General features: G+C 36.0%; 1 protein-coding gene across 1 annotated transcript in view; it reads left to right on the top strand.

Moving 5' to 3' along the window:
• The window catches only part of B3GLCT (beta 3-glucosyltransferase), a 58,366-nt gene extending 34,270 nt beyond the window's left edge, over nt 1-24,096 (top strand). The window contains exons 7-15 of the mRNA XM_027677784.1: nt 2,057-2,193; nt 3,478-3,541; nt 9,258-9,389; nt 10,258-10,327; nt 14,519-14,632; nt 16,491-16,590; nt 17,551-17,670; nt 19,222-19,366; nt 22,486-24,096. Of these exons, the coding sequence (XP_027533585.1) occupies nt 2,057-2,193; nt 3,478-3,541; nt 9,258-9,389; nt 10,258-10,327; nt 14,519-14,632; nt 16,491-16,590; nt 17,551-17,670; nt 19,222-19,366; nt 22,486-22,653 (1,050 nt within the window). The 3' untranslated portion in view covers nt 22,654-24,096. The remainder of the gene's footprint in view (nt 1-2,056; nt 2,194-3,477; nt 3,542-9,257; nt 9,390-10,257; nt 10,328-14,518; nt 14,633-16,490; nt 16,591-17,550; nt 17,671-19,221; nt 19,367-22,485) is intronic.
• The last annotated feature ends 3,209 nt before the right edge of the window (nt 24,097-27,305 follow it).

Here is a 27,305-nt window from a genome sequence, read left to right as displayed (position 1 = left end):
AGAATGATTTGCGTTGATAACCAAGAACATTATTGATTCAGGAAAACTGAAAAACGGTGAGGAATATCTTATTTACATAAAGACTTCAAGGCAAGCATTCAGATGTAGAATTATACCTGAACATCAAGAAACACATTTTTATTGTGCACACTGACTGTGCATTGGCCCACATTGACCAAAGAGGAGTCTCTGTCCTTGGAGATAACTCACAAGCCATTTGGACATGGTCCTGAGCATCCTGCTTTGTAGATGGACTTACCTGAGCAGGGCAAGTTAGACCAGGTGATCCCCAGAGGTCCCTTGCCCTCTATGATTCTTTGTTTCACCAGCAGATTGATTCAATCTGTGCTTTCATAGTGGAAGATGGCAGCAAGGTTAAACCAAATTCTATGTGCCACTCCTCTTCCTGGCATCCTAGCAGGATGATAGACTACAGCCCCAAAGACGTCCAGAATGAGTAAACCAAGTTGATGGACAGTAATTACTTAGTAGCTGTTGATACCTATAGGGTATAAAAGATCTGTCTAAAGGACAGTTTGTCTTTGAGAAGCATAAGAACTCATGAAATATCTTACTAATATACAGCGAGGCTGTGACAGTTGAAGTCTCCTGTCCTCTCTGTCAGACATGACCCTTTGAGTTTGGCACACTTTCCTTGGTATTTCTGAGTAAGTGGATCCAAAAGTGAGTGGGTAAAATCAACTCAGTGAGCAAATTAGGTAAAGTCACCTGTACCCACCCTGAGGTCTGCTATTGAGTTTTGTTGCATCACATTCCTTCAGCTATTAAATTGTTCTAAAGATTTTGGAATGCTCTTATTCAAGGTAGGTCATTATTGAAACACAGTATACTAACTGATCCAGTGGATGGTAGTTATCCACAATGGAAATCATGTACTTTTTTTTTAATTCACATTTTTGCATATATGCAATTTGATTACTGCAATTCCTTAAGTTATAGAATAACTTCATTTGCATATAACTAATCTAATCTTGTTAAAACAGCCTCCACAGATTGACTTGTCCTACATATCTGGGTAGTAAATAAACAGTGTTAGGAACCAATAAGCTTGGAGAGCGTTGGCTGTAACTTGTAATGTCTTCACAGTGATATGTGACTTAAAATTGCCAGAAATAATACTATGTGAAAGCCTGTGGAGTGTATATGTATGGGTTTAATTACAGAGAAAGAAAAGTAGGGTTGGTTTTTTTTTTATTCCATAGATATGGAATAGATATGTGTGTGGCAAGACAAGTACCCATGGTAGCACCTGAGGGCTGCCTTTTATTGCCTTTTGGGGAGCCAGTTTGAGTCCTGGCTTGCTGACGGGGAGGTTGCCAGGCTGAATGTCCTATGGGACAGCCATACTCCTGCCAGGCTCAGCTGGGTTTGGCTGGAGGTGTCTCCTGGTGCACAGACCTCTCTTCTGTTTTCTGCCTGCTGTACCCTGGCTAAATCTCATTTGTCACTTCTTGTTGACTCTGATGAGCTATAAAACTTAGTCTATATAGCAACATCTGCTTAGATTGGCTACTGAGGCACAAGATTCTCTTGGGGTTAGGCTGGGATTTTAGGTCTGATGTTTCTACAGTACTTCTGCTGGAATATTTTCCCTTTTGTCTTGAATTTTGTGTAAATTATTTGTTTCATGTGAAGTGTGTAAACTGTGCTGATGCCTTGAAGGAGTTCTGTGGAAAAAACAGTTGCCCAAACCTGCTTTGACAGACCCTGCTTGAGTAGGGGAATTGGACTAGACAATCTAAAGAGGCCCCTTCTAACCTTAACTATTCTATGATTCTGGGATTTTAGTGTTGTTTGAACAAGTGAAATCAAGGGCATATGCTGGAGTTTGAAAATACAGCCTATATTTGAATTCAGAGAACTACCTTTAGTTTCATTTCTTACCAAGTACTTTTTTTTCCAGATTATTTATTGTGAACAGTATGCTTCCCTTGTTTTTGTTTTCAGGTTTGCTTTATTCAGCATGAATGCAGTCATCATCTTCACTAAAAGGATGCTGTAGATGAACTAAATTGTTTCTTGTATTCCTTTACAGGAGTGGTTTTTAGGTAAAGCATTATATGATGAAGAATCTACAATAATTCACCATTATGCCTTTGCTGAAAATCCGACAGTCTTTAAATTTCCAGATTTTGCTGCTGGTTGGGCACTTAGCATTCCACTTGTTAACAAGTAAGAACTGAATTTTTAATCCCTTCCTACTTATTGATAGTTATTAAGAATGTTTGGTTTATACAATATTTCTAGATGCTAATCAATATTATCTTATTGTGTTATGATTTCGCATGGATTGATATTTTCTATAAAAGATGAAGGTATTCCAGCAGTACAGTTGAAGATCTGTTGCAGATCATGTAGATATGCAGAGTCAAATTTTTTCATCTGTCTTTGAATTGAAGCTTCTGGTTGCAGCTTAGCTGTGACAGCTTGGGATGTACTCAACCAGTGCACGCTGGTTTCTCATGGCTTTGACTTCAGAGCCTACACTGAACTTTTGCTGCTGCCCCCTATATTAACAGCACCCACACTGATACATATCAGTCTACTTTGAGGATCTAAGATGCATAGGTAGACATTCAACCAGGCACAGTAATGTAAAACTAGCTATGGGCATACCTACATAGACTTGTACTCCCACTGTAAACTTAGCCAGAAAATGCTCCTTTGATAAAATTGCATTTTTTCATTGTTCGATATATTCCAAGCATAATTATTATAAACACTTAAGAAGTCATTATTAGACAAAGGTACAGAAGTAGATTTTTTGTGCATGTGATTTATTTTGCTTTGCTCTGCCTATGTTATCTAGTTAATAGGTATCCAGTACTAGTCATTCAACTAGTTCAATACCATATTTTGTAATTTAAAAAATTTATTCTCCCCCAGACAGTGGTTTTATTCCTGGACCTTAGAGTGACTGCATTGCCCTCTAGAAGTGTTTCCCATGTTGTAGAGACAAACTGTATGTTTACTTCACATTAGATGCTTTCAAAGGAGATTTCAAGTTCATAGATTTCAGAAGTTGAATGCATCTTACTGTAGCAGGGATTGATGTTTTCAAAAATTGAAAGTGCCTGAACACTATTCTTTGGAATACACAAAGAAGAGAATATTGTCTGAAGTTTGAGATGCTGATCAATATTGAGCTTCAAATGTACTGCTGCTTTTAATCTGTTGAAAATGTACATCTACTCCAGGTGAGAACTTTTTTTGGGGCAGGAAGAATGTGTCAAAATATGTGTGCTGAAAATTAATATTAACATCATGACACTGGGCTCAGATGAAAAAAAAATTAATACGATAAAGAAATATAAGTTGCTTCTTGAGGCAATAACTACAGAAATGTGATTTATTATTTTTCCCCGTATAAAATATACCAGCCACATTTTCCTACAAACACTAGTGATTGATTTTTTTGATATGTTGGAGTAAATTTCTTCATCTTTAAATGTATAGGCTTGCAAAGAAGTTGAAGAGCGAACCACTGAAGTCAGACTTCACAATAGATTTAAAGCATGAGGTAAGCAGTGATGTGATGAAAAAATATATAAAGTTATATATTTGAATGGTGATAAATCAAAATGGAAATATGCAATTTTTCTTAAACATTCCTAGAAAGTTTGACTGCAATAGCATGTTTGATTTCTTTCCCTTTCTTTAAAATATTGTAATACTTTAAAATTATATTTTAAGCATAGAAGAATTCATTAATAAAATTGCATTCATATATGAATGCGTATGTGATTGTATACAATAAGGTATATTCTAAGGCCTGCTCTGTAATGAAGGAGAGACTTGCAATTCGTGAAGCATAAGCTGAGGTGAACAGTATCTCAGGTACTAGCCAGCCTCACTCACTTTCTAAATCAGATTCTCAGAGCTAAATTTGGTGGGGTTTGCATTAAATAGTCTGAGGAACCCAACTGTTGTGTGAACAATCAGTGCTGCAACTTGCAGCATGGAAGTCTGGAACTGTTATTTTTTGTCTCTGGTTTGCAACAGCTTCAACAGGTTGTCACTAGGTATTTCAGACTCTGACTGAAACATGAGAACAAAGGAGTGGGGGATGGATCTGGAAGAGTATCAGTGCTACTTTTTCTGAAGCTTTTTTTTTTTCTGCATTCAGAATGTTCGTTTAGCACAGGGGTTTGTACTGTGTTTAGTTTTTTCACCCAAGTGAACTTCTGAACCAGCATGGAAGAGGAGGATGAATCTGGAATAAGCTTGTTGATTTTGGCCTGAAATTGGGTGATATTGAATTAGTTTTAAATATTTTAAAACTCTTGAAAGTCAGCTATGAATTGTGGTTCTGGTCCTGAAGAAAACCCACCTTGCTTAAAACCACTGCTGCTGTTTCAGATCTTGTAATGGTTATAAACCTCCTCATTTATAACACAGATCTACAGTGTATTTATAGAGTATAGATTTGTAGCATATTTAAATAAATTTGGGTTTGTGGCAACACCATTCTTTTACATAGTTTCCCCTTCTTGACTGATGTATTTCTCATCAGCATTAGGACCTCCTCAGCTTTCATTTTGCTACATGAACAAGACAACAAGCTGTTTCTTTCCTCTTGTTAGTTTTTTCTAAATGCAAGACCTCGAGCTTCACACTCTTAATCTTTTTTTTGTTAGACAAAGTCATTTGTATATTCCCAATATTCCAGTGTACCTCAGCACTGACAAAGTCTCTAAACAGTGTCATAAAAAAGATCATTTAGAGACATTGCTTTTATGTGCCACAGATTGTTTAATCGATCACTCGACCAGCAAAATGACTTCCATCCACTTCTCATTCTGTTAGCAGGTCTTTGCATATGTTTCATTTCAAATTTATTGCCATTGATAACCTAATTCAACCCTGTAATTATTCTTTCTGCACAGCCTCGTCTCCCTAGAAACAGTTCCATTTCCCCTCATTTATTTTATAAATCACCAGCTTCTCCCTCTTAAATAATTTTTATCTCTACGTCCTTCTTGTGTGAATCAAGATTGACAACAAATCAAAGGATATAATCTGTTGTCTTTAATGATTGTGTGTAATGTTTAAGTTTATGAAGGATGAGAAATGTTTTGAGAAATGTTTTAAGAAATATTTTAGTTTGATAGAGTCCTAGTAACATATGCCTCTTGTCTTTGGTATTTTATTGTGCTTATCCTTTTCTTTTTCTTTTTTCTTTTTTCCCATAACATTTATATCACTTCCCTATCTCTCAGATGCGGTAAAGGATTTTTGTCATGCTGCTCATTTGTAGGTTGTTGTTTGGACTTTTTGTAACTATATAATATCTAGCATATTCCTTGATGCTTATTCAAAGCTGGAAGAAAAAAATTGATTTTTTTGTATGTCTAACACTAGATTTGAACTAGAACTAAGACTATTCTTGTCTTTTTATAGTAAATCCATTTCCATTGTTCTAGTAACGGTGTGTCATCTGCACTATAACCCAAAATAGCACTCTGACCTCGCTTCTGAAATCAAATAGCTTTACGCCATTCTAAAGCTTTCTATTGAAGATTTCATTTTCCAGCGGGAAATTTTAGCGTATTGTGAATTTTCATAAATAATTCATGTTAAGTTACAGTTGTTAAATATTCCTTGTGCTGCAGGAGCACTGCTTCTTTGTTGGTTTATGCGATAGACTAACTCTGAATAGATGAATTCTGAACTAATACAGGGATGATTGGTTAAGGAGATCCAGGAGCACAAGTGATGTGTTCTCCTCTATCCTTCCAGGTTTGGGAAACGATGAGGGAAGGATCAGGAAGAGCCAGCAAACCAATACCTGGCTCTGAGCCTCATGTCACTGGCAGAGTTTGAGGTTTTTGATTGTGGGTCAGTTTACATGACAGCAGAGCTGTTGACAACAGATGAGGTACACCTGTCTCAGATGGGGAAAAGGATCTTTGCCCAGGAGTTAGCGAGGGTCTTTTAGAGAGCTTTAAATTAGATTTGGAGGGGGAAAGGGATGAAACCAGGTTCGCTAGAGATAGGCCTGGGGGCACCACATTGGTGTTTGAGGGACAGCGTGCTAGTGAGGTCCTTCAGTCTGCTGTCTCAGTGGAGGCAGAGGATGGAGATCCATGTGGCAGCAATGACACAAGGTTATTATTGGTATGTTAGAAACCATGGAAGCACCTGACAGTAGACACATAGGAATTAGGGTTCTCCCCTCCAAAAAGTGTTGGGATCAATAGCCCAACTGAAATGCATCTACACAAATGCTCATGGCATGGGCAACAAAAAGGAGAGGCTGGAAGTCATGGCACAGCAGGAAAGCTATACATAGTTGCCATCTCGGAAACATGGTGGGATAACTGGCTCAACTGTAGTGCTGCAGTGGATGGCTATAAACTCTTCAAAAGGAATAGTCAGGGAAGGAGAGGCAGTGGGATAGCCCTGTAGGTCAGGGCTTGTCGAGTGCTTAACCATGGTGTTAATAGTGTTTATGGGTAATAATCAGGGGGAAGGCCAACAAGGCAGACATTCTAGTGGGATTCTTTTACAGACCTCCCAAACAGGATGAAGAGGCAGATTAAATGTTCTGTAAGCAGCTGGGAGAAGTCTCACAGTCACTAGTCCTCATTCTCATGGGGGACTACCACTTACCAGATGTCTGCTAGAAATACAATAGAGCAGAGAGGGAACAGTTCAGGAGGTTGCTTCCTGGCACAACTGGTGAGTGAGCACTGCTGGACCTGCTGTTGGTGAATAGAGAAGGACTGGTGGGTGATGTGATGGTTGGAGGCTCTCTTGGGCATAGTGACCACAAAATGATGGGGTTTATTCTAGGAGAAGTAAGGAGGGGGGGCAGCAGAACTACTGTCTTGGAGATACAGAGGGCAGACTTTGGCCTGTTCAGGACACTGGTTGAGAAAGTCTCTTAAGAAAGTCCTGAAAGGCAAAGGAGTCCAAGAAGGCTGAACATTCTTCAATAAGGAAATCATCAGGTGCGGGAGCAGGTCATCCCCATGTTCCAAACGATGAGCCACTGGGGAAGAAGAGTAGCCTTTCTGAACAGAGACATTTGGCTGGAACTCAGGGTAAAAAGGAGAGTTTAAGACCTTTGGAAGAAGAGGCAGGGAACTCAGCAGGACCACAAGGATATCATGAGGTTATGCAGGGAGAAATGCCCAACTAGAACTTAGTCTGGCTACTGCTGTAAAAGACAACAAAAAAATGTTTCTATAAATACTGTAGCAACAAAAGGAGAGCTAAGGAGAATTTCTACCCTTTATCAGATACCAGAGGGAAACCTAGTGACAAAGGATGAGAAAAAAGCAGAGGTACTTAATGCCTTCTTTGACCCAGTCTTTAATGGTAAGACCAATTGTTCACAGGGTACCCAGCCCTCTGAGCTGGAAGACAGGGACAAGGAGGGGAAGTGATCAGTGATCAGCTGCTGCACCACTTCGATACACTCAAGTTGATGGGGCCAGATGGGATCCATCCAAGGGTACCAAGGGAACTGGTGGAAGAGCTTGTCAAGCCAGTTTCCATCATTTACCAGCAGTCCTGGTTAACTGGGGAGATCCCAGTGGACTGGAGGTTAGCAAATGTGACACCCATCTATAAGAAGGGTCAGAAGAAGGTTCCGTGGAACTACAGGCCTGTCAGCCTGACTTTGGTGATGGGGAAGGTCATGGAGCAGATCATCTTGAGTGCCATCATGTGACACATACAGGATAATGAGGGGATCAGGCCTAGCCAGCATGGGTTTGTGAAAGGCAGGTCCTGCCTTGCTGTTGTGTATGGCTAAACGGTAGGGTAAAGAACCACTTACATTCCATAAGGTGAATGTAGTGACAAGGCAAAATGATAAATTTGGAAATTTATGTGTGTTTATTGGCTGCTCCTTACAGTGAGTGTATCTGTTACATGCCAATTTCCTACTACACCTCTACTTCAAGCATGATCAACAGCATTTGTCTTAATTCATAAGCATGACTGACAGTTTTCTTCCCTATAGTGTCCTTTCCCTTGAGTACTTTGTTGAACTCATCTGTAATGCTGGATTCGTCTGTGTTTTCAGAAGCATTGCTTATTAGCAAATAATAATGTTTGTACTCACAGTTGCCGGTAGCCTGCATCTGCTCAATTGCAAGGAAGAATACAGTAATTTAAACTCTTTTCAGTGCAATCAAACTAAATGTTTTTACTTAGCAGTTGAGGTGGTCAAAAGATGTATGTGTAGTTACAACAGCCCAGCTACAATCAGCAACTTACTAAGAAGTCATCAGTTAATTGTGTCCTATTATGTGACTGTGCCCTGTTGAAAATCTTTCAAATCTAGAAGCTTGTTTCAAATACATAATTGTGTTCTAAACCTGACCCAGTCCTAACAAGGCACGTAACAAACTGACCTTCTTTTTCGTTCCCTCTAAGTTCCAGAAATTACTATGTGCAGGTAGTTGGGATTTTCTGAGGATGTTGAGACCTAAATGAGACAGGCAGGAAAATCGTAGAATCACAGAATGGTTTGGGTTGGAAGGGACCTTAAAGATATCTAGTTCCAACCTCTATGTCATGGGCGGGGATGTCAAAAATCATCTATAAATTAGAAGTCTGTGACTGCTTTGGTGACTTGGGCTTGTTCAGTCCATACTTAATGCTCTTGGTTCTTCCTGAACAAGGAGGAAAAGGAAATATTATATCCTCTTAATAGTAGCATAATTGATTATTTACTAAAAGAGGAGTGGAATTCTGGCCCTAGGCTGGAGTGCTAAAGCTAGAAGTTTCTAAGTAGGCATAAAACAGTGAAAAGGAAAGTCTTTTTCATTGCTTTTAGTGTGTGCTGGGTCTGGCACCATATTAGAGAGGAGCACTTAGCTTGTTTTCCATTCAAGAGTCATTGGGAATATGTGTAAATAGTATGGGAAACAGAAACTAGAACCCAGGACTAATTTTGCTCCATGGGAGAAGTGTCATTCCTCCTGTAAATTCCAATTGAGTTAGATAGAAGTAAACCTTGAAGCCAGATTTCCTCCACTTTGAGTATATGTTCAAACAGCTCATAGAATTTCTTCTGTAGCAAAAATGTTATGCTTGGGCTCTAGAAACATGAGCAAGAAGTCAGGTATGCAACTAGTTGATTGACTAAGGGACAAATCTTCTACAGCATTCCATATTCTTCACTTTTCATGTTAAGTTTGCCCTGTAATATGATTTCTTTGCATGCTCTGAAAATTTTTATACAGTGTCATTACTGATATAAATGTTACCTATTTTGACAGATTGCCCTGTACATTTGGCAGAAAGGGGAAGGACCACATCTTACTCCAGTGCCTGAGTTCTGCACAGATGATGTGAACTCATATAAAGTTGATTATTGTGCAACAACATTCAGTAATTTTCTGCCACTTTGCGTAAGTACCATATTTTAAATATCGTTCACTTAGTAAATGTAAAATTCTTACTAAAATGCATAATACTTGACTTCAAAAATCTCAAAATGTAAGAAAATATTTTTCAATGAGTTAAAAAAGACTTAACAAAGTAGTTTGTTCTGGATATTTCCTAGCAATTAATATTACAAATGCTTTAATGGGTCTTTCCACCACAATGTTTGATCAGTACATGATCTGTATTTACCTTTGCACTTCTGTGAGATAATGAAGTATAGATGATCATAATAGTTGTTGCCCTAAAGTACAACCCATCTCTTCCACCTCTAGGAGAATACGTTTATGTTATTATGACTTAAGTGTTACTGGAGGCCAAAAAGTGTTCCGTGCTTCCAGGAGAGAGAAATTCTAGGTGCCAAGAATGATAATAAATAAAAATGGTCAAATGGTTTATTACAATTGAGAAAATTAAAAGATTTTTAGTGTGTAGCATTTAATCTGCTTTTTCCAAGTGTGATACAATTTAACATGTTCTTATCATGATTAATTTCAAAGAAATTAAAAAACCATTCTTTTTCAGACCTAGTTTAGCAAGTTCTTGTATTAAGTTTCTTTTCCTAATGATAAGTGTTTTAGTTCATGTTCGAGTTCTTTATCGTTGAAAAATGTATTTCAATTATGTTATTTCAGGATTTTTAAACAACCAGTGATGTTTTTTTCAATAGATAAAAATGTGCTTCCTAATGTATTACTAGTACACTATTCTGTTTGATATGCTGTACAATGAAAAGGTATTATCTGTTTTATTATATGTATGGACATGCATATTCTGTAAAGTATTACAGGCAGAGCCTGCACTTAAAGATTATGTTTTGTTCTGTTCATATAGGGAGAACCAGTTAAAAAGGAAGACATTTTTGTTGCTGTAAAAACATGTCGAAAATTTCATGATGACAGAAGTAAGTTGTTGACTTGTCAAGGTACTAGGTTTATGCAATATAGTTCATTAAATGAATATCTGAAAAACAAGCTGATCTTTGCTGTCTCTGTATCTCTTGGGACTAATATTTGCAAAATCAGCTTGGAAACAGGAACGTTTCAGAATTATAAACAGCTTATTCTTTAGACAGAATTTTTTTGCTGTTCAGAGTCCTCAGAAGTGCTGTCAAATATTTAAGATGAAAAGTTGTGGTTGTTTGATGTTTCATCATTAGTGATTGTTGGCAAAAAACTTGAAATTTAATATCTAAATTAAAATATGCATGAAGTTAGCTTAAATTGTAAATTGGTGCTCTTGCAATATTAATTAATATAGCAGCTATTAATATCCTTCAGTGACTTTGCTCCAGATAATTGGTTCACTTCTGTCCTTTGTACTAGCAGTGACAATTGTGCAGCTCTATGGTGACTGATTTAGAAATCTGAACAAGCTGAAAGGTCCCTCATCTCCTCCTTCCTTTTGTCCTGCCCTCCTCTCCAGTAAAAGTTTGAGCAGCTTATGCTGTCATATTCCTTCTGGCTGTTGTCACACTATGCAATTCGATGTGCACATGTGTTTTATAATGTTTCCAATGGGAAATTTTGTCTCTTGTAGATATTTGGTCATATGTAGTACTTTGTCCAACCTGTGGCCCAGATCAAGAATCTCCCAAGTGTGTGCCACACTATGGCATGTTTCATTTGAAATTGTAGTGTTATATAAGTAATGATAGTCACTAAAAAAATAGGACTTTGATATCCATGCTAAGAACAACAAACAAAAAAACCTAGCACCACCCAACAAGATACATGCAGTGAGCATTAGCTTCCTTCTCATAGGCATGGAAAATAAAGACACAGAGAGACACTCAGCTTCAGCTAATACACAGCTAATGCTCAGCTAATGCTCAGATAAGTTGAGGTAGATCAAGTATTGCAGGAAAAATTTGAAATTCTAAATCCGCTGATTTAGCAGAAGACACTCTGCTTACTTAATGCCACCTACCAGTGCATTCTAGTTTGCTTTTAGACATTTTGTTAATAAAGAAATTCAGGAATAGATTTATTTCAAGGAATTTGAGTTTTGTGTGCTCTTTAATACTGCAGGTACATAACATTGTCACCATTAGGCTTAGTTTGTTTATAAGCATAATTTAAAGTAATTATAATTGACAAAAAAATTGAAAATTAAGTAATGGTTAGTAACTGTACCAAATTTGGGGGGGGGGTTGCCACACGTATTGTCAGAGGACAGGATGAAGAGAAAAGCTCTTTTCTTAACTAAGTCTGCTTAAAAGCAGATGGCTTTTTTCATAATAAAATTTATGAATTATTATTTTTAATGCTACTGCACTTGAAGGCACATTTGTAGTATTTTAATAACCTAATCATTAGGCTATCTTTAAAGTAGCTTTTGACAAAACAAAATTGACTGTCCTGTAATTGGAGTACACTGAAGAGTTCTCCTTTCTGGATCCATGTTTATTTTCTTACATCAAAATTTGAAAAAAATTAAAACAAAACAACCTAGAAAGTCAGACAATAACATAAGGCTTCAAAAAGATAGCGTAAACATCCTTCAGGAAACACCTGTTGAAGACTGAGGAAAATTCTTGAACTTTCCTCACAGCTTCCAGTGTTATGCAATAGAGGATAATCTTACTCAAGATTTTGAAAGATTAATGAATGCCAGCTTCAGACAGCTCTTTTTACCTGGTAAGTCATTCTTTATTGTATGCCAAAAACTACGTTAGTGCAGCTTTTAAGCTTGGAAATCGATATGCTTTTAAAAGCAGCTAAATTTTACCTCAGAATTTACTTCAGATACAGCTCTTCTTACACATACCATATGTAGTTATAAAAGAAATTTTCAAGACTGCAAACATGCATCAGTGTTCTAGAAACTGCACAAATAAAATTTCATTAAGAGCTTAGAGCTGACCTTCTATAAATATCTCTAGTGGTATTAAAATTTTAATGTGATCACAAATATTAATACGTTGATAAATATTTGCATTAGCATCTAGCCCAAAATTCCATATAGATGTTTTTTCTTTGGATGATACAAGTTGCTAGAAATTACGAAGTATTGTGGGATTCAATTTACGGTAGACATTAGTCTGGTGGTGACACTTCCATCAAGACAAGCCAGGAAAAGAGAAAGACACTTTAGCTAGTAGCCCCCTTGCTAGACCATTTAACTGAGGTGAGGTTCAAGTCCTTGCTTCAGTGAACATACTTCATTTATATGCTGAAGGGGACTCACTCCACTGAAGAAATTGAGAGACTCAGTCTGTAATAGCAAATATTTCAGTATGTTAAAGCACCCTGCTGAGTTTCTGGTCCTTGTTTGGAGAAAGGTAAAACAACCTTTACAGATGTGTCTCTTCTACCAGGTGAAGGTTGGATGCTTTTGTATATCTGTGATACTTCTGTTCTGGGGCCTTGTTTTCTGAAAGCTTTCAGGTTTTGTTCTTCTAAGAGACATTTTTAAGTAGAACATTCCACAAAATAAGAAAATAATTTCCTGCCTACTTGTTTTCTTAATCTAGTTGAAAAAAAGAAAAGTGTACTCTGCCAATTAGTGCCTGATTATGCAGTGTTATATGATGTAATGTGACTTTTTATTACATAGGAGTAGAGTTAATGCTTCGTGAAATTCCTGGCTTTGCGTTCAAAACTCTGCTATAAAGTTGTATGAGCACTTTTTTTTGTACATAATTCCCTTTGTTTTTTTAATGAAAAAAGATAAGAACACTTTTACATTTCTGTAAAAACTTATAAAAGTGGGATGAATCATTGCACACTGCTACAGAAATGATTTTTTTTTTCAAATATTGAAGCCTTTCCATTAGTGCATTGAGTTCCTGTTACGCTGTCTTAACACTAAAATGAAATAAAAGGTAACTGTTATCAAACTGACTATTGGTCAATCAAGAATAATTAATCCTTCATGTTCTTGTGTGATCAGAGTACAGGGAAGTTAGCAAGTAGGTAGGCAGCAAACATCAAATTAGGTGATGGATGATTCTAGCAATAGACTAAAATGAATTGTTCACAAGCATCAAAGTTATATAGCAGCAAAGGGAAGTTTTATGAATATTTCCTCCATTTAGAGCACTAACTGCTACAAGTGAGACCTCCTGGATGGTGTCAGAGAACATAAAGCAGAGAAACAATGACAGTAGAATGCACAGTGTTTCAGAGCACTTGCTCATCTAAGGTCTGACCACTTAATTTTTAAGATGGAAAAGAGATCGTTATTTTAATCTGATAGTTTTCTTCCAAACATCCTGCAGATGGTTGGGGTTTTTTTGTATTACCCATAATTTATTAACTTCTGGATGTAATTTAAACATTCACAGCATCATTGTTAGAATTTTGTGTGATCAATTTTAAATGTTGATGTGAAATACTAAACTAATAAGAAAAGGGTTGCTTTCGTGCAGAAGCATTAAGCAATCCTCCTTTGAACAGAATCTCTATGGGATCAAAATTGGTTGTATGATATTTATAAATTACACAAATATTTTTATTTATAAATAAAATAATAAATATTTATACATTCATAACAGGAATGGTTCTAAAATGCTCTGTGAGTGTGTCTCCATAGATGGGTGCTTTTGAGCATTAATATGATGTTGCTGTCAGATAGGATGTGTATAATACAAGCGTAACATTTCCAAATGCACATTTGGCCTGTTTCTAATTCAGAACATTTTATACGCTGTACAGTTGGATGTGTTGTTTTTAAAATGTGGCAATTTCAATACTGGAAGTAGAATTGATTTCTGATTCTGTTTGTGCTGATGTGTGCTATGAAGTCTACCATAGCAAGTGTAAAAGTAATGAATTCCACACTTTGGTTAGCCAAAATGTAAATATCACAGTTTTCAATGTAATATGAAACTTTAGTCATATTTTAAAATAAATTTTTTATCATGTATATAAAACTGCCCTGTCTGGCTTTCATAAAGATATAAAATTGGTTCTAAGTATTATGGGAAAGAAAATAGAATGAACATTTAGAACCATAGTGCTGTATTTGAAACAGCATTTTTATTACCATGCAAAGGAATGTGGTTAACAATAAATGGTTAACATAAATTTTTTGATCAAGTACTTGTTTTAATCAAGTTACTTGTGTTTCAATGTCAATCATTGTTTTGCAGTACCAGTTGTAAAGCAGACTTGGGAAAGAGAAGCTGCCCTTATTGAATACTACAGTGATTATGCAGACATGTCCATTCCTACTATAGATTTAGGCATACCTAATACTGACAGAGGTGAGCTATAGACTATTGTTGTCAGTTTTGCACAAATAACTGTCTGAAGAAGTTAAGTTTTATGGATGATATGTGTATTTCATGTTAAGTAAGTAATTTAGACATTACATCTGCAGTGCATCTGTGCAGCCTAAAAAGAATGCTTTTGCCACAGGAAATGGATGGAGAGTACATTGGGAGTTCCCCTGTGTAGGTAACATGTTCTTGATAGTAAAAATCTAAATACTGTGAGTATGAAAGCATGGTACACTGATATACTCCAAGACAAAAAAATTGGTGTTATTAGTTGGGGTAAGAGTAATAACTCTTCAGTTACTGATGATCTTGAGTAAGATCATCAACAGTAGCAGCAGTCATAAATTTATTTCAAAAGACCTTAGGCAGTGCCAGCTGGTTACTGAGCATAAACTGCTTGCCATGTGGTTTTCAAATATTAAATTCTTGTGCCTAGTATGTCTTGGTTTAAGCACAAAAACTAAATGTTAAGAATGAAATGTTTGTATGTCAAATAATGGGGTTTAAAATTAATTTACTTTGTGTTTGAATAGAAAAAATACTATGGATATGGTGTCTTTCATGAGTTTAGTAATTTTGATTTTTTTCTTTCATTTGATCTATTTTTCTTAGGCTTATAGTCTACAGGCTATACCTTCTGAATTTGAGGTGTCCAAGCAGTGGCCTGTTAGCTTTATCTGACCCACTAGGTCAATTGTTCTGATCTCTGGGTTATTTCTGCCCTTCTTTTTTGTCCTCCACAGGGTCTGTTAGAAGCAGAGATAAAATAGGCAGGGATTTCTATTTGCACAGGTGCAGTGGGACATATGCAAACAGAGAGTGTTTTCAGGAGGCAGCAGGGCTGATGGGCGTATGTCGATCATCTGTAGAAGCCGTGCCCAGTATTTCTACTTATACCAGGGGGAAGGGGCCTTCCACATTTTGTGATGGAATAAAATATAGAAATCTTGGCTCTAATTTTGTAAATGTACATACATCAGTCTGCATTAAGTTCACAGTTTCACAAAATCAGCACAGCCAGGACTTCCTTCATTTCTTAAGCATTTCTTACGGCATTTTCTCAAAAACATTTTAACTGGAAGTAGCTTCAAATATAATATCCTATCCTTATTTTTAATGTTTATTAATTTTAATATTGTTGGTGACAATTGCTTTACACAGCCAACTGTGTTGAATAAAGACTAACTGCAATTAGTTTTTTCTGAGATCTAAAGAACATTCAGTAGAAATCTGAAACTCCTTGTTTCTCTTGTCCTGCTCATTCTGAACAAGGGTGTTTCACTTCTCCATTCCTAGTAAAGAGTGTCTTACCCCTCCAGCTTCATTATAGTCTTGTGATAAATATTAGGACCTTTTCTTGGGGGCAGTTATCAGAACCTGAGTTGCAGTGATGAATGCAGTAGATTAATATAGATCTAAATATTTATATAAAGGCAATGGATCTGCCTGATGCATCATGAAATACTATGAAAATATCTTGGAGTATTTTGTAGAACATGTTTCTATCATAGTCTCCTAATTTTACAGTTTTCGAAATTAAAGTTTGTCCAGTATTGTCCAACAGCTTAACAGCATAGTTGGAATAAAGGTTATTTTTAATTCAAAGAATTAAATCCTTCAAAAGTGTGTTCCTGCATGGAAAGCAGTGGTTGTGCTGGAGCAGTTTTTACAAATACCATTCTGCATAACAAAGATTGTAACTTAAACTCGCATCTCCAATATTTTGCCAGTCATTTCCAAAATGTTTTACATACTGCAGCAGAACGTTTATTTAATTAATAATAATTTATTGTAAAATCATACTTTATTTAAATGTATATTCTGTTAATTTCTCTTTCTTTAGGTCACTGTGGGAAAACCTTTGCCATTTTGGAAAGGTTTTTGAATCATACCTCTCCCACAACCCCTTGGTTAGTCATAGTGGATGATGACACACTGATAAGGTATAAATTTCATTACTGCAGGATTTACCACTGTTCATGCCAATATGAGTTTTAGCAATATTCATCTATTCTTCTGTATTCAAGAGATATGCCTGTTTTATTAGTTACATATCTTTATATTTCTTCAAGAAAAAAACTATCACTTCAGCATTTTTTGACGGATATTAAAATCAGTGTAATCTTGTAACTTGGTTAAAACTATGCATATTAGTATATTCATGTAATCATATAGTCTGAATATGATTACACATTGGTTCCTCAATATAGATATGTCTGAGCTGATTGGTTTTAGTAATTGACTAATATGCTTTCTAAGACTTATTTCTCACATAAATGTGACAGAAAAAAGGTTCCATAAGCTAGGGTCAGTTGTCCAAGCTACCCAGAATGATGTTCGGAGACTTGCCTTTGATAGAAAATTAGATTCCATTCATGTAAAATCTGACACTGCAATATAAGCAAAAAAAAGGCACAGTGTTTAATGAGCAGAATCACATGGACATGAACATAAGTAGTTCAAGACAATACTTTACATGCAATCATGTGGCAGAAGAATTGGAAGAGGATGTAACTGTAGATAGAGCAGTGTTCATATAACTAAAACTACCTTTTGTTTTTCAATTTGTAAATGTTCGTTGGTAATTTGCAAAGATCTTACCATTGATCAGAAAAAATAATTTCACATTTTCTCTGAGATGAGGTGAACTTTTGCTGACAAACTTTACCTACCTCAGAAAAATATTTTAAGCTACTTGATTCATCACTTGACCAAAATTGACTGTCATATCTTATATAATCCATCGTAAATGTCTAACAGTTTGTGTCTCTGGGATTTTTTTGGTAGAATTTCTGAATTTCTCCTGATATCTTTGTGCTACTTACTAGAATGCCATTTAAGCTAGCAATATGTTTCCAAATGAAGTTTTACAAGATTTTTTTTAATGGATTTTCATATTATAGTATCTTCAGACTCCGAAAATTACTCAGCTGCTATGACCCAAATGAACCAGTATTTCTTGGAGAGCGTTACGGTTACGGCTTGGGAACAGGAGGATACAGTTATATCACTGGCGGAGGAGGGTAATTTATTTAAACTCCTACTGAGATCTACATTAGCTCCTCTTTTGAGTGCAAATGTTTTAAATTACAACACAAATCAGTTTCAATAGAAACAGTGATATTTCCCCCAAATGTGTGCGATTTACCTCACACCTTCTGTGTAGCAACACTAGCTGGTCACAAGTCCCAACTCTTCCCCCTTGCCCCCATCTCTAGTTTATTGTTCCCTCTCTGTTTCTGCTGAGCACTCATACGACTTCCTATTGTACTCTGTTTTTTTTTTTTTTTTTCTTTTTTTTTTTTTTATTATATATACAGTCTTGAGACCCCTGGTGGCCTAGTGGTTAGCGTGCAGGACTTTCACTGCTGCGACCACGGGTTCAAATCCCGGTCTCCTGGCCTGATGGAGGTCGTTAGCCCTGTGTGGCCATCCATCTATGAGAAGGACACTCTAAACAAACCTACGTCCTGAGGACCTCACTGCCATTGTCCAAGCTTGCTTGGCCCCGGCAGATGAACCTTAGGATTAAAGGGTGGGCTCAGTTCAGCGCAGGCTGTGTCTCACCTAAAAAATCCATTGCGCAGGCTGGAAAGGTAAAAGACCTTTCCCCAAATCTTCGTTCGCGAAGATGGGCCATTAGTCTGCAGCTAGTGGCAGCATCATCAATCATATACAGTCTTCAAAGTTGCAATGATATTGATGGAGTTTCTTACTGCTTTAATCTGACAATATTCTAAGGTCAGTCTTTTTACCTTAGCATTCAGTATTTGTAGAAGTTTTACCATATCCCAGTGTCAAGCGAAGGATTGTCATACAGTGAATGAACTCATGAAGCCCTGCAGCAACTTCAGAGTGAATCTTTTTAATATAATTTGTAGTAGCTAGAGTACCCTGTATTCTGATTGGACTGGGTGGATAGAGGAACTTAAAGGCATCTATGGAACACTAGACAAGATTGTAGTCCCTCAGATGCTGAAGTTAAGATATCAACATGTTTCTGATCTAATTAAGGCTTATTTTAGTGATAATGATCTAACAGCTCTAGGCTTTCATTGATATTTAGATGAGCAGCAAAGTTAGGATGAACAGAAAAACCTTGCAATGGCTTAAAGGAACATTTTTTCAGTTATGGAAAGAAATCTGTCTAATAGATGATTCAAGGAATGACAGTTTAAGTTTAAACTTCTTTTCATTTAATGGCTACATGATAACTAACTGGGCAGTACATTTGAGTAAGACAGAGAACCTCTCTTTCGCATCCAAGCCAAATTTAGGAGGAATTATCAGCTGTGGTAAAAATGGTGGATAGCTAAGTTATTGTTGGAATAACTATAATTGGCATAATTGATATAATTAATTTACATTCTGTAAAGTAATTATCTTTCAGAAAATACCTCTTGCACTATTTGTCAGTTCTGACTTCTCAAATTTTGAAATTTCCAATGTGTTGTATCAGAGGGCTATGTTCGGTCTTGCAGCTTTATGTCATTTAGCAATATTTATTAATTACAGTTATTTGGCTTCTTTAATAGCTATTGTCTTATATATTACATGTGCTTTTTTTTATTCAGGATGGTTTTCAGCAGAATAGCTGTTCAGAAACTACTTGCTAGTAAATGCCGGTGTTACAGCATGGATGCGCCTGATGATATGGTCCTTGGGATGTGTTTCAGTGGCCTAGGAATCCCTATAACACATAGTTCACTTTTTCATCAGGTCAGAGTTATTTCTAAGTATTTAAAATATATTGCATTTTTTTAAGTATACATATAAAACAACTCATAAGTACTGCAAACTTGAATAATATGTAATGACAGTAACCAAGATGCTGCTGCTATAACTTGTTTCTCTGCAGAACAAGATTGATCAGGCAAATAAGAACATTCTGAAAGCATGGATTACTATAATGCTTTACTAGTTATGATATTTCAGTTCATCTATAACTACATGTTATAAAAAACGCAGAGGTGGGTATTTTGAAAAACAGATAGAATTAGGAGCCACATGCTTTGAATAGTTGTCATATGTCCTCTAAGAAAAGAAAAAAAAACACAATACAATACTTTTTTCTTCAAGTAATGGAGAACTCATCATGAAATCTGCCTTGTCTACTTACCCAATTTTTTTATTGATTCAACATTTACTATTCTGAAATATCTCATTAGTGAAGATAGATCCCACAATATTTAATAAGCTAACTGTAGTGTCAGGGTGGAAAACATGATACATTGAGACCTGTAGAGATTTTCTGCCTTGTAAACCAAATCCTTCCATGGCATTAATAAGAAGCATTAAAGGGTTTTTTTCTTTTTAAAAGTGCACAACTTTTTTAAAAATCAGCATGTAAATCAGTGTAGTGTTCGGTATTTTTCAAGTGTTGGTCCAGTTTAAAAACTGGAAAGACCTATTTATCTGAATATGAACTGAGATTAAGATAACAGACTACTTGAGAATTAGTAAATTACTATGTGGTTCCAAGTAGCTGTCAGTGGAAGGGGGGTGTTTGTTTGAATTACCAGTTTTCCTATGTAAAGTTCTCTTTCTGGTTACATTTTCTTTTTAGAGAAATGTGAAGACTGAGAACACAATATTCAATGCTTTAATTGCTTGTCCATATAAAAAAACCCATATCAGTTTACTTTCCTATTTTGTTTATCATTGCTTACTCTTTTAAGTATAAAAAGAAAGCAAGTAATGCATCTTATAAAATCAACAGTATTATGCTTGCACAGATGTTTTAAAAAAAAACCAAACTGACCTACTTAAAGTGAAGTTGGAAAGAACAGAACTCATTTTATAGATAAAAAAAGCAAAGCACCTCCTAGTAATCCTTGCTGGTGTGCATTTGATACTGAATTGACACTGAATCAATACTGAATCACTGTAAAAGTGAAATCCTAGCAGTTTGATTTTCCACATAGAAAATTACACTTGATTTGTAATTCATCCCTGTTGCTTATAACAAATTCTAATTTGACATACCTTGAACAAAAATTAACCCTGGGCAGAGAACTACTGAATAAAAATTGAATGTGCTTATTCTGCAAATTCCACTATTATGCAAATGAGAAAAAAATGAGAAAGCCAATTTTGGATTTTTTGTCAACTGGAAAATTATTTTTTTAAGGCTTGACTGAAATATGATGTGTGATGTTCCTTGAAGTACGTGAACTCAAAATTGTCCTGAGATATTTATTATGAAACAGAAGCAATGATATCTTTGTCCTTAGAGTGTCTGTGATGTAACAGTGTTTGCTCACTCCTACTGCTTTCCTGTTGGCTACATGCTAAGATAGATACATACGTGTTCTGTAACTTGTTCCAGAGGCTTTTGACATGATGAGTCTCTTAAAGAGAACAGGAACCTTCCCATGTTGAGTAGCAGCCAGGATTGTGATCTTAAATGTTAAATCTGTCCATGAGCAAGTATATGGGTTTTCTAAAATACCAAATACAAATTCTAGAAAAGAAAAGAAAAAAGAAAAGAGCAAATATTACAATAATAGATTCCACAAAGTGTAGGGAGAGAAGAAGAAATTCAGGGAATGTATATCTTTTAAGTTTAACCACCTATAAAGCTATATGATTCTCAGAAAGCAATGTAATAAAAATTATAAAAAACCCAAAAATGTTGTGTATAGCTCAATACAAAGCTGTTTGATTTTTCAAACAGCAAAAATCTTTGATTCCAGATATCTAAAAATTGCCTCTATGCAAAGTAAATTCTTCAGATTTTTGAAACCTAAATGTTCTTCAAAGTTTGTTTCAAAAGTCTTGAGGGATATAGGCTGCCTCTTGATTTCTCCAGTGGAGTTTTTAAAAATAAGCAGTCTGTGGTTTAAATATCAAAATTTAGAAAACCACCAGCAACACATTCAGATATCTTAATGTCAAATTCTGTTGCCTAATTTTATGACTGAAGTATATACAGAACTGCATGGAGAACACTGCATGTAGAATTCATAAATGCCACCTTAAGTAGGTGAAGTGTGCAGTACTGAATCAGTTACTAGCTTAGGCATTAGATCAATTATTTGGTATCCAAATCACTTGATTTTCTTTGTGCGCTTTACATCTAGAAAAAACGACAAAAGTTTGCCTTTCGTGCATTTCTCCTTACAAAGACTCTATTTATGATGACAAAACGTAATTATTTTATCAGGAGCCGGTAAAGGTGGGGCTTTTTTATATGATGATGCACTTATGAGCCATTAAACTGCCAGAGAAAATGAAACACGCATGGTGCATTTAGACAGCAGTGCATCATGGAGCTGCGTTGTAATTTTGTTTGGTTTGATACAGCCTGATAAAGAATAACAATGCAGTTTTCTGGCGCCACAACGTATCCCACATTTGAAACCTTTACCTAGCATAAAACTTCATGTGTTTTGGCTGTTTATGGGCTTATTAGGATCCTACAATCACACTGGCAGGGCTGGCAACTCTCATTAAGAGGAGGAGGAAGAGAATATGACTTAAAATTATTTTGTCATTACTGAGCCAAACCTGCGTATTAAAAAAGATGCAATACAAACTACTCTGTCACTTGTTTTCATAGATGGTGACCATTTAATCCCAAGAAATAGGACATATTTAATATCAGTGTACTTCATTCATAGCATGATGACTGCACTGCGAGTTGAAGATTTAAACTAATGCCTATCAATGGATTTAACAGAATCATGTAAAAACCCCTTTCTTGCTATCGTGCATGTTTTGTCAGTGCTACATTGCTTTGTTATGTTAGAGAGGCTATTGAATGGTGATACTTCCTCTTTTTAAAATGATTCTTGGTCACTGAGTATGAGTGGTTTTGCTTTATTCTTTCATCTTAGGCAAGGCCAATGGACTACCCAAAAGACTACCTTTCTCACCAAATTCCAGTATCATTTCACAAGCATTGGAATATTGATCCGGTGAAGGTGTATTTCACATGGCTGGCACCAAACACAGAAGAATCTCATAATGGAAAAAAAGTTCGATATAACAGAGAAGATTTATAAGCAGTAGAAGAATGTAAGTTCTGCAGATGACAGACAGTCAGTACTGTGATTTTTGTTTTGTTTCCACTTTCTTCTTCTGTTCATGATGTAAGAAGGCGGTGTTTTGTTCGTGTTGGTTGCATCTCCTCAGAACAATGGAAGAAGGCTTAAATGACTTTTGGGTTCTTTTGCTTTTGTATACCAATGAACTTGATACACATTTAAAATGTCTTGTACAACTTTACCTGTGTTCTGATTTGGACTTGGGTCAGACAGCATCAATTTACATTTCCTTCCTTTATTCTCTCAAAAGCTGAAGTTATGTATTTGGGAGCCTAACATTGAATATGTGTTGAACATCTATTGAACATCATCTCTCATTGACCTACAGAAAACAGTTCTCTAAAATGTTCTGAAACACCTTCTTAATAAATCATAGAGAAAAGTCGACTTTTTTTCTGTGACCAGGCTCTAGATTGTGTGAAGGCTGTGCTCCTTTATGCTAATTTCATATAGAAATACTGTAATTTCCTGGGGTAGTTGGACCAGGCACGACGCACTGTTGTACATTTTAAGTTTATTGGCATTTGTGTGAAATGTCTTGTACAAAATGGAAAAAAAAGGTTAATGACAGGGATTTCTTAAGTGGCCACGGGAGGTCACTGTGACTCCTTTTGAAACCTAAGTCACTGTGCATCTATTTGGCAAGTATAAATGTGACTCTTAAGGATTTTTTCAGAACTAACACTTCAGTATTTCTGATGTGTGCATTTCAATAGCATATGGATGCCAGCTTTAGAAAGTTTGTAGTATTCCTAATTTATGTCATCAAGATAAGAGATTTTATGCATACAACATGTAAAGAGTGATTCATATTTAAAATGTTCTTGAATTTTTTTTTTTAGTAATTCAGTTTTGTAAAAATGTTTGTACAAAAACTGACTTTAGTATGTTCTAAACTAATTTTTATATTGTAAAACTGCTTCTTTTAAGATGACAGTATATGACACTTGTACGCTGTTATTTAACTTGGCTTGCTATATTGTAACCAAATACAGGGTCTTAAAGCCATACTGCTGAAGTAACTTGTGTTTTGGTTTCTTTTAATAGGTTATAAAATTGATTCCACTCCAAAGAAAAACAATACTTGCTCTAGAGTCAAAGTAGGGGAGCCACTGATTCCTGTTTTGGTAATTACCGAAGTTGTATACACATTTGTTTGTAAATGTAGCTTGTGGAATTTTAAGCATTGAATAGCAAGCACATATTTATCATAGATTTAAATTCTGGTTAAGAAGGAGCAATCCATGCTTTTTTTCTTTCCACACTATCAGTGCCTTAAACAGTAGACATTTTACTGATACCAGGACTATGTTCTCCAGTACCATGGGTGAATTGTTAATTATGTTTACTGTTTAGAACTGTGACAGCTGAAAGCTGAATAAAAACATTCTTTAACCTTTTGTGCCTTCTTCGTCTTTGCAAACCAAGTACAGGATTCTTTAAGCACCAGTGAAATAATTTTACCACTTTAATTGTATTTACTGTCAGTTGTACTGAAAGGCAAATTTTTTTTTCATGTTCTGTCCAGACATACTTCCCCAGATTAAGTTAATTTTCAGTTTCTGTTTTTGTGCAAATGGAAAATGCTTTTTCAATGAACACCTCATGTGATCGGGAATCTTGGTGATATCACAAAATATATGTCATTATCAAATTCTCCAAAGGTCTTGCAACACAGTCCAGACAGTTCCAACTTCCAGCTGGTGATATTTAATCTCTCCTTGGACCTGGTGGAGGCAGATTAGATCAACAAAAGATGATTAGCTTTGGGTCCAGGCTGTGTTTTACTTGTAGGCTGCTGTTTTATTTAGAGCTGGGGAACCATTGACTCACTGATTGACTGCTTACTCGGACTTTTATTGCTGATCTGACAAATGTAATAGTAGCTGTCTTAAAATCCATTTTTTCCCTTGCTTACTGCAAGGATTCAGGAAGTATTAGTAACCATTAGACTTCTGATTTTAGTCTTCATAGTTTTGAAAGCAATAAAGCCATAATTTACTCAAATATTCTGCCCCCAAAACTCTGACTTTTGAGACATAGCTAATTATATGCAACCCTGACACAAGCAGCATGACAAAAGAGACCTTTTAGTCCACCAAGTAAAAAAAAAATAGATTTTTTCAAGGAGAGGATCCCAAAGAGTTTCTATAAACAAGATGTAAAACCTTCTATATTAACTTTAGTTTCAGAAGACTCAGGATGACCATTACTGTTTGAAACCTAAAGACAAAATGGTGTGTTAATGAGCCTGAACAGTACTGATGTTTCTAATGAAATTCAAGTGGATTATAAATGATGTTATGTTAAAGCAAATCAATAGAAGGGGCATTCACAATTTACTTTGTTACAGGCAGATTAAAATGGGACTGCAAAGTTGATTGAAGTTTCCTTTTCTAGGACATTCCAGGATTGTGACATAAAAAAGAAAATTGACTGGTTTTAATGTTTATAACATAAAAAATTGCCATGTGTTAGGATCTTTCTTTCACAGAATTCTTTTGATAATTTGGTTGGTTGGTTAATCTACTTTCAGAAGCCAAAAAACCCCTTGAAATACTATTGAATGCCTTCAATATAGCATATATATAAATGATAAGTGATGCAGTATTTGAGGCCCACATTTGATCACGAGTGAGAATGAGGACTCAATCTATTTTTATTTCCCTGCATCTGCACATGGCCCAGGAATGGAGGGACCCAAAAGGATCTGACCTTGATCTCTTCCTCTGCAGTTAGGACTATGGGCAAGAGTCTTGAGGCAGCTTGCAAGCCGGGTAACTTTCATTTTGTGCAGGAAGACTTTACCCTAAAAACAGCTCTAATGGCTACTGACTGGAAGAGGAGTCCTAGTTACCTTATTTTCAGTTCTTTAATTTCTTATGGTTTTTGTTATCATGGCTGTAACTAGAATGTCTCAGCCAGAGGCCTTAGACACCATTTAACTAGATTCCTGGAAAGTGAGATCAACATAGTGTAAGGACTGCTATAACAGTCTACTGTGAAGTGCCTCCAAAGCCGGTAATGCCACTTCATTACCAAAAACCATGGAAAAATAGTAAGAGGTTTGTTTTTTGCAACACTCCAAAACTCTGGAGGTTTTGTTCATTGCCCTCCATGATAATAAGTATATTTCACTTTTCTTTAATGCAATTGCTCCTGCTTATTGTTGATATGAAACTAAAGGAGAAATTTAGAATTCTGAACAAAATGCTCCCTGATGATGTCACCTCATCATACAATTGCTGAGAAAACTAAGTGTACTTTGATTCTGCTCCATTAATGCTGCCCAGTGCAGCTCTGGCTCTGAGGTCCCAAGTCACAGCAGCATGGTTGTTTCACTCTCCCTACTAAACTGGTGTACACATCTACTGTGTTGGCATAGAATAAATTTACCTCCATAGTCACATTGAGGATTATATCTTTTAAGTAATTATTGCATTGAGGAAAAAAAAAATTGATATTGAGTTGTAGGTAACCAATTTTTCTATTTCAATTTTTTTCATGTTAAGTGTATGTATAAAGAGTAGCTTTTTTAATACATAGTCTCGTAGTGCTAGCCATTGTGTAACTACTTGATTTATATTTTGTCCTGAGAAGAAAAATCCTCATGCTTTTCAAATCTCAGTCTGGTGGCCTACAGGAAGAAACCTGTGGAACTAGAGGAAGCAGAGAGAGGTGAACTATCTGTTTGCACCTAGGTGCTTTTACAGATTCCCTTGACTTGTTTATTTGTGCCCTTGTCAGTCAGGAAGCAGCAGTACCTCCACTGAAATCAGTTAATGAGATTTCTTCTGCTAGGACCTGCATTTGCATGGCAAGAATGAAACAGCTTTGGTGGAGTTTCTGTGCAATGGTTAGTTCTGAAACTAGGGGGAAAGACACAGTAGAAATAATTTATTTAGAGATGAAAAGGTAAGTAGGCATTATGCAAATGCATACAGAGGCCTAAAGGATTTAAAGTCAAAGAAAGGAAGAACTGGTTTGGACAGCAGGCTGTGGAGAGGAGTGATAGGAAATTACATCAATGGAGTTTAGTGAAACATTCTTTATGGATAACCTATATACATGCTGGTTTTGTAAGCTAAAAAAATTAATACTAAGCTATTCCCATGAGAAATAAAATTTTAAACCGATGTTTTTTAAATCTGAAGGCTTAAGAGCCTGACTCTTACACAGAACAACTCCAAAAAAGTTAAAAACACTAGGTTGTTAATATTTTACAGACTTGACTTTAAAAAAAAAAGATTATAATGTAAGCAGTTTGTTAATTATCATAATAAGAAGCCAAAAAAGGAAGTTATCTGCTGGGAAGATTATTGTGCATCATCAACCAGTTTGTGCCCACTTCTCTTGGATGTATTTCCAACAGCTGTGACTTTGTAGGAACATCTGTTGCTCACTGATGCCATGGGATGAAGTGTTAAGGTACCTTCTCTTCATGTGAAAATATTAATGAAGTGGGCTGTTACATGTGCTGTGCACTCAGATCTAACTCAAATAGTAGAAAGAAAAGAGATGGAAATAAAAAGCCAACACAACCATAGCCAATGTTACGACACACGATGTCAGCCATCTTTGTCATTCACTCTTAAAATTCCTTTGGAATT

The sequence above is a fragment of the Neopelma chrysocephalum genome, unplaced genomic scaffold, assembly GCF_003984885.1.
Source record: "Neopelma chrysocephalum unplaced genomic scaffold, ASM398488v2 Primary Assembly neopelma1_43, whole genome shotgun sequence".
Lineage (NCBI taxonomy): Eukaryota > Metazoa > Chordata > Aves > Passeriformes > Pipridae > Neopelma > Neopelma chrysocephalum.
This window is presented reverse-complemented; position numbering and strand designations above follow the sequence as displayed.